This window comes from Canis lupus, chromosome 5 (genome assembly GCF_048164855.1).
Source record: "Canis lupus baileyi chromosome 5, mCanLup2.hap1, whole genome shotgun sequence".
Taxonomy (NCBI): Eukaryota; Metazoa; Chordata; class Mammalia; order Carnivora; family Canidae; genus Canis; species Canis lupus.
In genome coordinates this window covers 43495137-43510364 of record NC_132842.1, presented here as the reverse complement: position 1 = coordinate 43510364, position 15228 = coordinate 43495137, and the positions used below count along the sequence as shown (strand labels likewise).

The 15228-nt window shown below is 37.6% G+C and overlaps 1 protein-coding gene across 9 annotated transcripts in view; it reads left to right on the top strand.

Annotated features, from left to right (window-relative positions):
• The window catches only part of PLPP1 (phospholipid phosphatase 1), a 96045-nt gene that overhangs the window by 20584 nt on the left and 60233 nt on the right, over positions 1-15228 (top strand). For 4 of the 9 annotated variants that reach the window (XM_072826466.1, XM_072826472.1, XM_072826473.1 and 1 more), the window contains one exon: positions 13920-14074. The exons of the other annotated variants lie outside the window; for them this stretch is intronic. In XM_072826466.1, coding sequence (XP_072682567.1) covers positions 13920-14074 — 155 coding nt within the window. The remainder of the gene's footprint in view (positions 1-13919; positions 14075-15228) is intronic. 9 annotated transcript variants of the gene reach the window in all.

Below are 15228 nucleotides of genomic sequence, written 5' to 3'. Positions count from 1 at the left end.
ATTTTTAAAAAATACTTATTATGTATTTGAAGAGAGAGGCCATGAACGGGAGGGGCAAAGAGGGAGGAAGAGGGAGAGAATCTCAAGAAGATTTCACACTGAGCATAGAGCTGAACACGTGGTTTGACCTTAAAACCATGGGATCAAGATCTGAGTTGAAACCTAGAGTCGGATTTAGAGTTAAATAAGTACATGTTTCAAACCTGGATGTACCACTTACTATCACAGCTGATAGCCAGTAACATACATCTTAGTTTTCCCTTCTCCAGGCCACAAGCTTGCATTGTCCTGGCCCCTCCTGTGGACCTCTCCAATGTCCACAGCTGAAAGGTTGAAGTAGAACCCAGCTTCTCTAGCACCAGCTGGTGTCTGTTCTGAGTGGCCAGTGCTGCTGCAGCACTAGTTGTTAAAGATTTTTAATTTCACCCTTATTATATCTATGACTTTAATTAAGTTACTTATCCTTTCTGAGTCATCCTCTCATCTTTAAAATGGGGATAATAATACCTGTTTTACAAGGTGACTTTGTGCATTCATCAAATACTTGTTGAGGGCCTGCCCTCTTTTAAGCACTGCTTGGGATATATCTGTGAACAAAATAAAAATATCCATACCTAATGGAGCTTGTTTTCTAGTAGTAGGGTGAAATGAAAATTAATATTAAATGTTCAGTATGATGCCAGACACATATAGGTATGCACAGTATTTTAGTCCTCTTTATTCTTTGCCATGGTTTTTCATCAAAGCCAAAGGGCCAGGGGAAGTATGGGAACAGGGAAAGGGTGAAATCAGTCCTAGTAACTAGCCATGGCTTCCTCTGAGAGGACTTGGTCCTGACTGCATTGTATAGCAATACAAATGAAATAGGAAGCTTTTAAATTTTGGGGGGAGGGAAAGAACACTAGCTGACCCTGTTCTTGATGATTTTGATTGTCTACCTATGCTTTCATTTCTTCCCATCTACCTTGGATGTAGCTCTGTCCATTCATTCACATTGTCAAGTCCTTTCTGACTTAACTGACTGAGCCAGCCAGGCGCACCTGTCAGAAGACATTTTGAAGTCCCCTCTACCCACTCAGTCTACACTCCTTAAATCTTGTCAGTCTTTCTCTTCTCAGTTCAAGTGTTGGCAGTCCTCTGTCAGTGACCTCTAGTCTATTCTTTTTCTGTTCAGCTTCTTTGTAAATGGCATTTGTTAAGACCAAGTGAAAGCAGTAGGCTCATGGCCTCATTGGCCTGGGTTCAAATCCCAATTCTGCAATTACATGGCCTTGGGCAGGTTTCATCATCTTCAAAATGGTGTAATAATATTTACCTTTTCAAGTTGAGGGATTAGAAAGATGCAACACCTAGCATACCATCAAGATATAGGTTGAAAGTTAAGTAAAAAGTGGCTCCTGTTACTGATATTTTTTTTTAAAATGCCCCTTTATTTTCCCTGACATCTTTTCTTTCATGTTTCATTCTATTATAATGATAGTTCCATTCCTTATTAGTTGGTTTTGTTGACTTTGTGTTTTCTTTCCAGGGTTATGGCTGTTATCACTTTCTATCAGTGATCTTAATAAAATCTCATGGCGGGATCCCTGGGTGGCGCAGCGGTTTAGCGCCTGCCTTTGGCCCGGGGCGCGATCCTGGAGACCCGGGATCGAATCCCAGGTCGGGCTCCCTGTGTGGAGCCTGCTTCGCCCTCTGCCTGTGTCTCTGCCTCTCTCTCTCTGTGTGTGACTATCATGAATAAATAAATAAAATCTTTAAAAAAATAAGATAAAATCTCATGGCTTCACCTGTTCCCTTTATGATTGATAATTTCAGATATTTATCTTTAGTCTGGATTCTTTCCTTAGTGTCAGATGTGAGTGTCTAGCTGTGTACTAGACACGAAACATCTGTGTCAAACGATGAGGCATAATAGTGAGAAAGGAGTGCATTGAATCTGTAGAGGAAACCATCTGTCTTACCTGTTAACTTACTAGTTTCATTTGTTGAGTTGGAAAATTTTTGAATGATTCTCTTTACTTGTAGATACCTAATGATCCTTTATTATGGAGGAGAAGAAAACTTTCTGTTCAGAAATAGCACATAACTCTTGTCAATTAGGAGGGTTTCTCATGTGATTTTGGAGAGAATATATAATACCTGTTTCCAAAGAAAGCAAGAAAAATACTGTATTTCCCCACCTCCCAAATGTATTTTGTTCAAACCGAATTGGACACCAAATAAAGAACATTCCTTAAGTTTGGAATGAATACAACTTTCTAAAAACTGCTCAGGTAACACAAAATAGTAAAGAGCCAAGAAATTTTTATTTACTTAAAACCTAGCATTGCTAAAAGGAGAAAATGAAAGGGTTCATAGAGGCAAGTTGCACAAAAGTAACTGTAGACTTACTTGTTAGACTTAAGTATACTATATGTAGAAAAATGCACAAACATGGTTAAATTTACATATGCTGGATTTTTTTTTCTTCTTGAAAGGGAGAATATTTCTTACGTAAGGGTAAGAAATCCATTACCCTTTTTGGTAAAACATGAGCTCCTAGAAGCAGTTCCCTCGTTTATTTTTCTTGAGAGTTTTGCTGAGGTTTCACATTTCACTTCTGTAGTTTATAGCAAAGTGTACTTAGACATTTTGATGGCTCAGTCAGCCCACACATAGTAGATTAAGATGTATTCTAGGTCACCCAGAGCATTTCCACCTTCACCCTCAGTCTAACCAAAGGAAATCAGTTGTTTGTCTATATATGCAGACCAACTTAGGCTCATAGAATCATGGATTTGACTGAAAGGGACATAAGAGATAATGTCATTCTTCTTTCTCATTTGTAGATAAGGAAGCTGAGACCCTGGAGGTTAGGCTCCTTTCCCAAAAAAGGTGGTATGATGTGGTGAAAAGAAACGGAACTTTTTGTTAAAACTCCGGCTTCCCTGCTTAACTACCTGTATAATACTGGTTATTGGCCCTGGAATATACCCACAAGCTCTGTCCTCGTGGGTGAAGTACTTGGTGTCTCTGAGTTTCTGATAAGATTTAACCCAGAGATATAGGCAGTACATTTTAATAATTTGTTGTAATTGTGTTTTTCTTTTGTTTTTTTTTAAGCCTTTAACAAGAGCGATCATTTCATTAACCTGGAGAAACTCATTTAGTTCTGTTGATCTGATTTTTCCTTTTTCTATTTTATTAGTTTTTGATCTATATTCTTTTCACTTTGAGCTTTTAAAAAATAACTTATTGTACTGGATGCTTGTTTCATTTTTTTTTTTTTAAGATTTTATTTATTCATGAGAGAGACACACACAGTGAGGCAGAGACATAGGCAGAGGGAGAAGCAGGCTCCCTATGGGGAGCCAGATGCGGGATTTGATCCCAGAATCCCGGGATCATGACCTGAGCCTAAGACAGATGCTCAACCACTGAGCCCCCCAGGTGCCCTTATCTTTTCTGATGTATAAATTTAAGGCTCTGCATTTTTATGTATCATATTTGAGCTTTATACTCTTAAACTTTGATATGTTGTATTTTCATTGTTCATTTCAAACTATTTTGTGATTTACATTTTGATTCTTCTTAACCTACAATTTAGTGACTTATAAATAAGTTTTCAAACCTACAGATTTTAGAGGACTTTCTCCTTCATGGAATTGTTAGAGATAATATGTAGACAAATACTTGGGAATAGTAGGTATTGAATGATGTTTTCAGTTTTCTTTCTTTTTTTTTTTTTTAAAGATTTTATTTATTTATTCATAGACACAGAGAGAGAGAGAAAGGCAGAGACACAGAGAGAGAAGCAGGCTCCATGCAGGGAGCCTGATGTGGGACTCGATCCCGGGTCTCCAGGATCACACCCAAGGCTGCAGGCGGCGGGCGCCAAACCGCTGCGCCACCGGGGCTACCCTCAGTTTTCCTTAAAGAAATAAATTTCTGTTTTTGAAACTAGGACAGGAAACATAAAATTTTAATGAGCATAGCTAATATTAAAAATGACTTTAGTTCTATAATACAGTCAAATAAGACAATACATAGAGAGCAAAGAGATGATGACAAAAGGATTAAAGTGGGAGGAAGGGTGGTGGGGAGGAGAATTAGGTGAAAATGTAGGAATATCAAGTTGAATTCTCATCTTTAAGGTCATATTCTTTTGATCCCTTTCATCTGTGGGCTTTAGGGTATTATTTTTATTACATTTTACCTTCAGTTAATTTTATCTATTTATTTAGAGAGTAGAGGGAGGGGCAGAAGGAGAGAGAGAGAATCTTAAGCTGCACACCCAGCTCAATGCATTGCTCGATTTCACAACCCTGAGATCATAAACTGAACCAAAATCAAGAGTTGGCTGCTTAACTGCCTGAGCCACTCAGGCGCCCCTATTGCTTATACCATTAAATTGAAGTGTCCATAGATGACTATTTGTTGAGGTGTGTGGGCACAGATTCTGAAACTGTGTGGCAGAAGCTCATAGGTTTTGATGAGAGGTTCCATAGTTTCATTAGAATTTTAAAGGGGTCCATAAACCCCAAGAAGTTAAGAACCACTACTTTAGAGACTTTACCATGTAAGTTAACTTGAGAAGCCTACCAGGAAAGAATTATGTTTTTTCCTGCTCTCACTTTATTTTATAAGCATAAAATTACAAAATCTCGACTAGTATTTTTATACAGATACCCTACAGGTATTTGATTTTTCACTTCTATACCATATTCAATAAATTTATAGGAGGGATTTGACATATTATAAAATAGGCTTTGTGTTAGATAATTTTGCCAATTGTAGGTTAATGTAAGCATTCAGAGCATGTTTAGGTAAGCTAGGCTAAGCTAAGATGTTCAGTTGTTTAGGCTTACTAATGCATTTTTGACTTAAAATATTTTCAAATTATGATGGGTTTATTGGGATAGAACTCCATCATAAGATGAGGAAGATCTATTATTTCTTGTTAAAGAAATAATAATGCTTGTTAATAGGCCATCCTTTTTTTAATTTAAGATTTTATTTATTCATTCATGAGAGACACAGGCAGAGGAAGAAGCAGGCTCCAGGCAGGGAGCCTGAGGTGGGACTCCATCCTGGTCTCCAGGATCACGCCCTGGGCTGAAGGTGGCGCTAAACCGCTGAGCCACCCAGGCTGCCACTCATTTTTTTGTTTTAAGCAGAATAGTAAAATAAAATAGGTTTTTCCTTTGTCCTGGTTTCAAACAATCGGTTTACCATAGATAGGACTTTATCAGGTAGGTTGCATGTATAGCATAATTTTAGGAAACACAATGAAAAACTTCTTGATTGTGATAAAGTATTTTTTAAATTTCAAAATTGATTATTTTGGCCTTTGGTTTTATTGTAAGATATTCAAACATGGAAGTATATACAATAGGAAATGAGTTTTCTTCCTGATTTGTATGAATACCATCTCTGGACATAACTGCTTAAAAGTTGATTGATTCTTCTATGTGCTTTCCAACGCATATTTAGATACAAACACAATAACATGTTTTATATAGGGAAATTATACTGAATATAATTTTTATTGATTATTTTGATTACTTAACAATATATTGGAAATATTTCTATGTATATGATCCATACTCATTGATTCAATTTAAAAATTTTTTTCCAGATTTTATGATAGTAAGTCTGAAGTATAATTTTTTTTTTAAAGATCTATTTAGTTATTAGAGCATGTGGGGCAAAGGGAGAGGGAGAGAGACCTGAAGCAGACTCTGTGCTGAGTTCGAGCCTGACTCAGGGCTCAATCCCATGATACTGAGATCACAACCTGAACCAAAACCAAGAATCAAACACTTAACCGACTGCACCACCCAGGCTCCCCAGTATGAAGACAACATACAGGTAGTTGTATGTGCAGCTGCTTTAGCATGATAGTGACCTGTAGTAGATGCTCAATACATGTTAGTGTTTATTCTCCTTCTTGGACATGTCTGAGAAGGGCTGTGAAAGATGATTAACTGCTTGTTTTGAATAGTGAAAACCCTAAGGACTTACAATAAATATTCACAGCTGCAGCTTTTATCTTTTCACTATAAAGGAAACCTTTCTCCTAAGGATATTTGTGTTTAGTGATTGGGATTTATAAATTGCTGTAAGACTAGCAGGATTGCTATTTAAGAGTCTTGTAAGTTAGGCTGCCCTGATTATTTTAGATGCTTCCATTAAGAGCAAATAATTTTTATTGGTGGATGAGATGCCACATTATGATTTATCCTTCTTAAAAAAGTACATAGTATAGCATATACTATAGAGTTGTACAGTATGTGAAAGCATTTTTTGTGGGAATCTTGGAACAAAGTTCTTTCCTAACTTTGAAGATGTTTAGAGGCAGGTGCTGAGATTAGAAATCCCACAGTTCTGTTACAGGTAGGATAGGTAAAATGTGTGCTTTGTGATAAAGTTGCAGATCTGTTTCTAGTGGTTCTAAGAACTTAGGAAAAGATGGATCTGGAGCTAATTGTTAATTATTTGTTAAGTCTTGTTTTGAAGTATTAGTACTTCTCATCATCTCTTTTTCATATCTCGTTGTGGTACTTTTCTGCAGGGAAGTTGCCCTCTGTTTTGGGTGAGTCAGTAAAGAGGATCGGATTGGGCCTCAACTTCTTTTCTCCCTGAGAGGAGAGTAAGGGGGGGCTGCTAGAAGAAGGGCTTCCATAATAGCCAGGTCTGAAGCTTTGTGTGGAGGTAATACTGGACTGTATGGACATTGCCCCCAGGATTCCAGGAGTTTGTAGAACCATAAAGTTCTTATAGCAATTACATGGGTATATCAGCCTATTTATCTTTATTTGTTAGCACTTTGCTTTCCTAGTGGAAAACATGCTTGAGAAATAGTTGGTAGAATATAGAGTTGGAAGTGCTTCCCTAGCATGTTCTTGAACTTCAGATTGTTAGTTTTTTGTTTTTGTCTTTGGGTCTTGTCTTGATTTATTTGTTTAAATTTTTGTTTCCAAAAGACTCAACTTACTTAAAACATTTGAAAACCTAAGTTTATGGTTACACAAAGGTTTTATGTGCCTTAGAGACTTTTGCTCACTTGTTTATTCATTTGTTGATTTACCCACTCAACAAATACTCATTGAAGTACTTATTGTAAGTCAGGGTTGAGGGAATGCTATCAGATAGTCATCTGTTCAAGGTAAAGAAAAATGGAAAATGTATTCTGGAGAGATAACCAAAGGCTGAAGGTAGGTAGGTAGTTTTATATATATATATATATATATATATATATATATATATATATATATATATATATATATAAATAGTGTGTGTGTGTGTGTTTAAGAGAAAGATGGTCAATAGTTCTCTCCTAAAGGTTTTTAGAATCTGTTTCTTCTATTCCCACAATTATTTTTCTATTTCAGGCCCTCAGCATCTCTCATACACAATTGTATTTCTTGCCTCTGGACTTTCCCTCTATTTTAACTTCATGTTCCTTTTTCCTTTATTTGGCTCTTCTCATCTTCTCAGAGTTTTTCTCCCTGCTAAAACACAGATTGTGTGTCTCCGTTACCCACAGAATAAAATTCAAACTTCCTAATAAATAGTTTCAGTATAGATTCTCTAAATAGTCCCTTTATGAAGCTTTCCACAGTTACCCACTTTTAGTTCTTGATGTTCCATGGTGAGACCCCAACTGGTCTTACCTTCTCCTGATAAATGATTCTAGATATATTCCATTTCCTGCTCTGGATCTCTTCTCATCATTGACTACCCTGCCCTCAGTGCTAGGAGGCTGACCTTGCCCTTTGGCTTCCAGATGTGTTTGGACAGTGTGAAGCACTGGCAGGAGAGTAAGCTTGCTGTGTTTATTCTTCTGGCTTCCTCCTGCCAATTCATGTCTTGTTGGCTTTACCAGAGGTCATAGTTCCTATGAAGCTGCCCTCTTTATACTTTTAAGGCTTAGGGGTGTTAGCAGCTTCTAGAGGTTGACCTATCTCTTGACTCTGACCATCTTCCATACCTTACAAATAGTCCTTTATTAAGCTGTTCTTAAATTACCCAGTTTGAGGATGATGTTCCCTGCTGAAGTCCTGATTGTTGCATTGTCTAAATCCTCTAAGCTTCAGTTTTGCTTGTAATTATAGCTGTTATTTTTTGGCAGCACTATGTTTCTCTTTTATTAAACATTTTTTTTTTTTTTTGGTGAGCTCTTCTTCATCTCCCCTTCCAGTCCTTTTTCCTTTTTTTTCCCTGGCACCGTGACTGTCATATAATATGAATTGATAGGTCTGAATGAATAAGAAGGGGAGATTTTCAAGATAATGGACATTTGCCTTTCCCTGGGTAGCATAATATTTACTTAGATGTCTGAAATAGGATCTTTTGAGATGATAGGGGGAGGTAGCACGTACTGAAGTCCATTTAATCACTTTAATAATATCTAGATTTTTTTTTCTTTTTTTTTTTAATTTTTATTTATTTATGATAGTCACAGAGAGAGAGAGAGAGAGAGAGGCAGAGACACAGGCAGAGGGAGAAGCAGGCTCCATGCACCGGGAGCCCGATGTGGGATTTGATCCCGGGTCTCCAGGACCGCGCCCTGGGCCAAAGGCAGGCGCCAAACTGCTGCGCCACCCAGGGATCCCAATATCTAGATTTTTATTTCATCCTTCTCATAAAGTAAATTTAGCACTTTTTTTTGTTACTATTGCTTCAACATATTTTTAAGGTTTCAGATATACTTATATACTTTATTTCTTCAGTCATGCCATATTTTAATGGGTGCACAGTGCTTTTACTTGGCATTGCTTATAAGTTGGTTTTGAAACAATTCAGTATTACACCAGTTGTGATATTGATCTCTCCATTCCTTTGGGATGGCTCTGCCAACAGAGGACAGGAACCATTCTATTCCAATTTGTGTTGCTTCATACACATACAGCAACATAGAAAGTGGCTCCACTAGCTAATGCAATGTTACCATATTTGTCATGGAAATCAGGTGTCCGTTTCTGGTGGCTTCATGTTGCCATTGCTTGCTGCAATGCCAAGTCCCCTGGCAAAGAGCCTTGAGAAACCTGGTGCTTCCGCATACTAAAAATTGACATTAGTTTCTCTTCAAAATGCATTTTAGATTAATTCCATTTATTTTGTTGGAATATTTTGTCTTGTCTTTAAGGATGTAATTACTATATCTAATATGGGAGAGATTTATTCCTTTATTAAAGGAGAATATAGGAAGCATACTTTCTCAGTTTATCTTAGAAGGGATGCGCTAAGAAGTGTGTTTAGAAGGCTAAAGGATGTTTAGTAAGAACTTTTGAAAAGTGACTTTTTGTAAGGGAAATGTTAAGAGAAAAATATCCTAAAATTATGATAAGGATCAAAAATAGTTTCTATATCCTTTATATAAGGATATATCTATCCTGTGAAAGGGTTTATTTTGTGAAGCATCTTCCTATAACACTAACTTGGACCCAGTACTCTCCATTACTATCCTAAAAAATTACTATTGAAAATAATCTCGATAGAGAATATTCCATTGTTATTTATTCATTTTTAAAAAGATTTTATTTACGTATTTGAGAGAGATCGCAGAGGGAGAGGGAGGAGGAGAAGTGGACTTGCCACTGAATGGAGAACCCTATGTGGAGCTCAGTCCCAGGACCTTGACTTCATGACCTGAGCCAGGGGCAGATGATTAACCAACTGAGCCACTCAGGTGCCCTTCCATGCTTTTTAAAATAAAGCTATCTTTTAAAAATAGAGGTATTTTTTTTTTTACTCCAGGGGGATAGATTTGTGTGTGTGTGTGTGTGTGTGTGTGTGTGTGTGTATGTATCTGTCTATCCTAGTTGGTTTGGGCTGCTGTAACAGTATGCCATAGACTGGGGGGCTTAAACAATGGAAATTTATTTTCTCACAGTTCTGGAGGCTAGAATTCTGATAACAGGATGGCAGCATGATTGGGTTTAGGTGAGGATTCTATTCCTGGCCTATAGATCACCACATTTTCCTGTATCCTCTCATGGCCTTTCTTTGGTGCAAATACATGGAGAGATCGAGATCTCTGTCTTTTTCCTCTTCTAGGAGACCAGCCCTATTGGATTAATTTATTAAATTTATGACCTCATTTAACCCTAATTACATCCTAAAACACCCTCCCTCAAATATGATAAAAGTGGGGGTTAGAGCTCCAAAAAATGAATTCTGGGGGCACATTTAGTTCATAGGGATATGCTATACATATGTATATATATATAAAATGTATGAGCAAAAGAGGAAATAATTTATATATTTAAGTTGAAGAAAGATACTCATGCTTAGACAAGGACAACCTGATACTGAAATTCATTATTGAAGTTTCTTCATAAAGATAATGCTATGTTAGTGGAGGTGGTATAATATAATAAAAGGGCAGTTATCAAAGATCCCCTTTTTCCTCTGACCTCAGAGACTACTCAGTTATCACTCTCCTTGATTATCTTAGCATTGACATCCTACCTTTGCCCAGATACGTACTTGATACTGTAAGCTACTTCTGTTGGCTTTTGTGTCACAACATTGCCCTACTTCTCTATGGTTCATTCTTTTCCAAGAATGGCCATTGTGTGTGGCTGAATGAAATAGAGCCCCTGACATCTAGAGCATGGAGTCATCCTCTCTTCCTTTCTCTCCTATAGTCTCCGTTCATGATTTCACTGTGGATATTTAGTCATTAGCTGGTTGTCTTATCTCTACTGGTTTTGATTTTAGGCTGTTTCTGAACTTTTTCATTCTCCTGGCTTAAGTTATCACCTCTAATGCCAGTAATTTGTGTGTCCTTCCCTACTTCTGATTATTACTCCTTATAGTCATTTAGTGTCATTTATTCAGAGCAAACTATGTGTGTGCCTGATACAAAGAATATGAGAATGATAGAGCCTTTGCCTTCAAGTTAGTGACAGAATGTCAGAGGCAATATAAAATACAGTGTGATAGATGTATGTAAAAGTTGTCATGGGACAGATAAGTAGGGCGTGCCTGCCTTGGATGGAAGGGGAAATGAGAGGTCAAGTATCCTCAGTAGAAAGCTGAACATTTATGAAGCCACCTAGGGTTTTGAAAACTGTAATAGGCAAAGGTAACAGCAACTGGCTCAGTGTGATTGGAATCTTTAAGGGCTGCATATAAAAGAGTCTAAGATGAGACTGAGCATTTAAGAAGTTACCAGATCATCCCAAAGGCAGTATTCTCAAGACTAAATTTTCTTCCACAATAAACCACATCCCACTCCCAACTTCGTGTTTCTGTCAGTAGACCCACCATTGTCTCTCTTTCTAAACCCTGAAGTGTCCTCCTCAGGTCTGCCTCAGCAATTGTGATCAGGCATGACGTTGAGTCATTTCTGTATTCAGAACACTCCTTCGTGCATTCTCTTCTGTTCACTGTCAACACACTACTTATTGGTTAATTACTGGATTATTTCAAGGCTATATGAAATGATCCCTTTCTGCTGTTTTTTTTTTCTTTTTAAATTTTTAGTATCCCTTATCTTACTTACCCTGTCGCTGATCCTGACTAGCAAGTGCAGTGACATTTTATTTCCTGCAGGAAAATTTCTTTTTTAGGAAAAGAATATGTAGTTCTTTTTATGAAACCAAAGATCTTTTTTTTTTTCTTTTTTTTAAGATTTTATTTATTCACGAGAGACACAGGCAGAGGGAGAAACAGGCTCCATGCAGGGAGCCCGACGTGGGACTCGATCCCGGGTCTCCAGGATCACACCCTGGGCCAAAGGCGGCGCTAAACCGCTGAGCCACCCGGGCTGCCCATGAAACCAAAAATCTTAAGTCTGCACCTCACATTAAAAAATCATAGAATGGAAGAATTAAGAGTTATTTATAGCAAAGAACATTTTGTTCCATAAACTGAGTTTTGATTATGAACATAATACGTATTTTATACTGAAGAAGCTCTTTCAAACGACAGGTCTCCTGCCTCCCAGTCTCATCTTCTTGTCATAGTTCTAACCTCTTAATCTATCCAGATCACTTGCCTCTGTGGGAGGCCATATATACACTGACACTGGAAATAGCCTGTTTGGAAATCCTGGTTTTACTCCTTATTAGTTTCAGCAAGAGTCCACATTTGTCTAAGCCTCATAATAACTTTATGTGAAAAATGGGAGAGGTGATATTACCTGCACGGTTATAGCTAAGGATGGAGTGAATCTGTATAGCCCAGTGCCTGGCATGTGTGAGCTCGCAATATATGTTGGCTATAAAATGTTACGTACCCTGAAGACCCCTCGCTCATTGCCCCTGTGCTTTGGTTAGTGCGACCCCCTGCTGCCCTTGCTTCCTTGTACCACTGAATGCTTTCCTTGAGCCCTTCCTTATTGCCTGTGGTACGTGTTGTTACAGGTTCAACTCAGTTGCCTTTTTAATTAATCTAGTTCACGTTGACCTCTGAATTCCTAGAGGACCTTTTATACCATTTTAGAAATTAGTCATACGTTCTTTATTATAGTATTTCTCTGTGAATTCCCTATAGTAAGATTCATTTATTTTGATGTACATTGTATCAAATTCATCCCTATATGAATTTTGATAAATGCTTTGGGGTAACCATCACAATCAAGATACAGAACAATTTCATCACTCCCTAAATATTTATCTCATTATGACATTTTAAACATTTTCCTCTAGTGCACATTCTGTTTCTATATGTATGGTTTAGGCTTTTGAACCTAGCATCTGTTTTATGCTAGTTTGTCTCCCTTTGTGTGGCCTAACTTAGTAATCCTTTTTAACAGTTTCATTTATTTATTCATGAAAGACACAGAGAAAGAGAGAGAGGCAGGGACTTAAGCAGAGGGAGGGAGAAGCAGGCTTCCTGCAAGGAGCCTGATAGGGGACTCAATCACAGATCCTAGGATCACTCCCTGAGCCGAAGGCAGATGCTTGACTGCTGAGCCACCCAGGCATCCCACTAACCTAATATTGAGCATATAGTTAGTAGATGCTTAAGTGTTTGAATTGTATAAAACGAAGCATAAAAACATGGTAAACTTGGACAAAATATGAAGCTACTCATTTTAAGTTATTTAACTTCTCTTTGGTCTTTAATTTTACTTGAGTGAAAAATTTCAAATGGATATTATTCCTATATAATTTTCTAAAGTGATTGGGACCCTTGCAGAGCTAATAAAAATCATTCTAAATTTATCTTTGGGGGGGAAAAGGGCTAGTTTCTTTCTGTTTTTATCTTTTATTTATTTTTAAATATTTATTTATTCATGAGAGACACAGAGAGAGGCAGAGACATAGCAGAGGAAGAAGCAGACTCCTCACAGGGATCCTGATGTGGGACTCGATCCCTGAACTGGGATCACGCCCTGAGCCAAAAGCAGACGCTCAACCACTGAGCCACTCAGGCCTCCCTCTTTCTGTTTTTATTATCAAATGTGCTTAGGGTTTCCATTTTTTCCTTACCCTATTAGTTTACATTTTAATGTGAAACAAACTTTTCTATCTTTACCCTCCTTGAGTATTTTTGTCTGTTATGATGTTACTGATAATGTGTTTACAGTTTTCCTTTCTTTCTTAAACATATTTAAAATATTGAGCAATTCAATTAAAAATAAACTAGTTACAGAATGTAAAGTACAAAACCTTGCTGTTCTTTCAACTTTTTTTTTTCATGGGCCAATTTTGCTCTCTTTCCCGGGGCTGCTTTTATTGATTGTCTTTAAAATCAGAGGTCAACGCAAGTAAGATAATTTATACTTCATAAAGGTGGGGCTGATATGGACAAGCTAATGGTGCATGGTTTCCTTAATCTTCACTCTTGGGTATTTTGGACTATTGATCCTTTTCAGAAAGGACCAAATATGGTTAAGATTTGCATCCCATTCAGTAGAGTTTACTTCCTAATGAAGTGAATTGAATTTAACCATGTGTATCTTTTTTTCCCTTCCCCAACAGCTTCCATGCCTATGGCTGTTCTAAATTTGAGCCAAATATATCCATTTCAGAGAGGCTTTTTCTGTAAAGACAACAGCATCCAGTACCCGTACCATGACAGTACCGTCACATCCACTGTCCTCACCATAGTGGGGCTTGGTTTACCCATTTCCTCTGTAAGTAAATTAATAAGTAGGTAGTGATGGGTTTGTTGTGCTGGAGGATGGATGTAGTGATGGCATTGGGGTGGGAGTAAATCTATAGTACTGTCTTCACCAGTGCTGATGTGGTGAATGACTGAGGAATATACCCACTGTTTTTTTTTTTTTTTTTTTTAAGATTTTATTTATTTATGAGAGAGACACAGAAAGAGAGAGGCAGAGACATAGGCAGAGGGAGAAGTAGGCTCCATGCAGGGAGCTCGATGTGGGACTCGATCCGGGGACTCCAGAATCATACCCTGAGCCAAAGGCAGACGCTCAACCACTGAGCCACCCAGGCATCCCTATACTCACTGTTTTAATCTAGGGACAGTGTAATTGCAGTTAAAGGAGGAGTCACCCAAAACAATGTGATATCATCTTGAAGAACTATAGAATGATTATTTTACAGTAGAAAGGTTCATTTAAGTCATTTGTACCAGTGCCTTTCTGTATGTATAAGTTAAGAAACTTAGGCCCAGACACTTGATCAAGCCCAGTAAGCTGTTTTATGGCAGAGCTGACATGAAGATGATGCTTACTTTATCATATTTAAAATGAAAATTGAAACCATAAGAAAGGAGATAGATTTATTCATTAAGATTGAGAAGACAACTCAGGAGAAAGAATTTAAATACATACGCAAAACAAAATCCTCAGAATATATCAAAACTTTTTAAAAAATATTTTATTTATTTATTCATGATAGAGAGAGAGAAAGAGAAAGAGAGGCAGAGACACAGGCAGAGGGAGAAGCAGGCTCCATGCAGGGAGCCCGATGTGGGACTCGATCCCAGGACTCCAAGATCATGCCCTGGGCCGAAGGCAGACACTAAACTGCTGAGCCACCCAGGAATCTCCAAACTTACTTTTTTTAAAGTTCTACTGACTTTCAGATAATTTATCAGTTTTTAGGATGATTTTGGTTTTCATTTTTTTAAGTAACTGGAAACTTTCCTTTTAGGTTAAGTTTCACAAATAGGGTGAAGATTGGCCCTTGAGATTTTGTGATTACTTTCTTTATCCTTGGCTGTGATTCCTGAATCTTGGCCTATCCTGTTTTTCTTGATGTGAGTTGGAAATAGAAGAGAAAGAGCAAAGATTTACCTCCTTGAGTGTCTTGGGAGTGC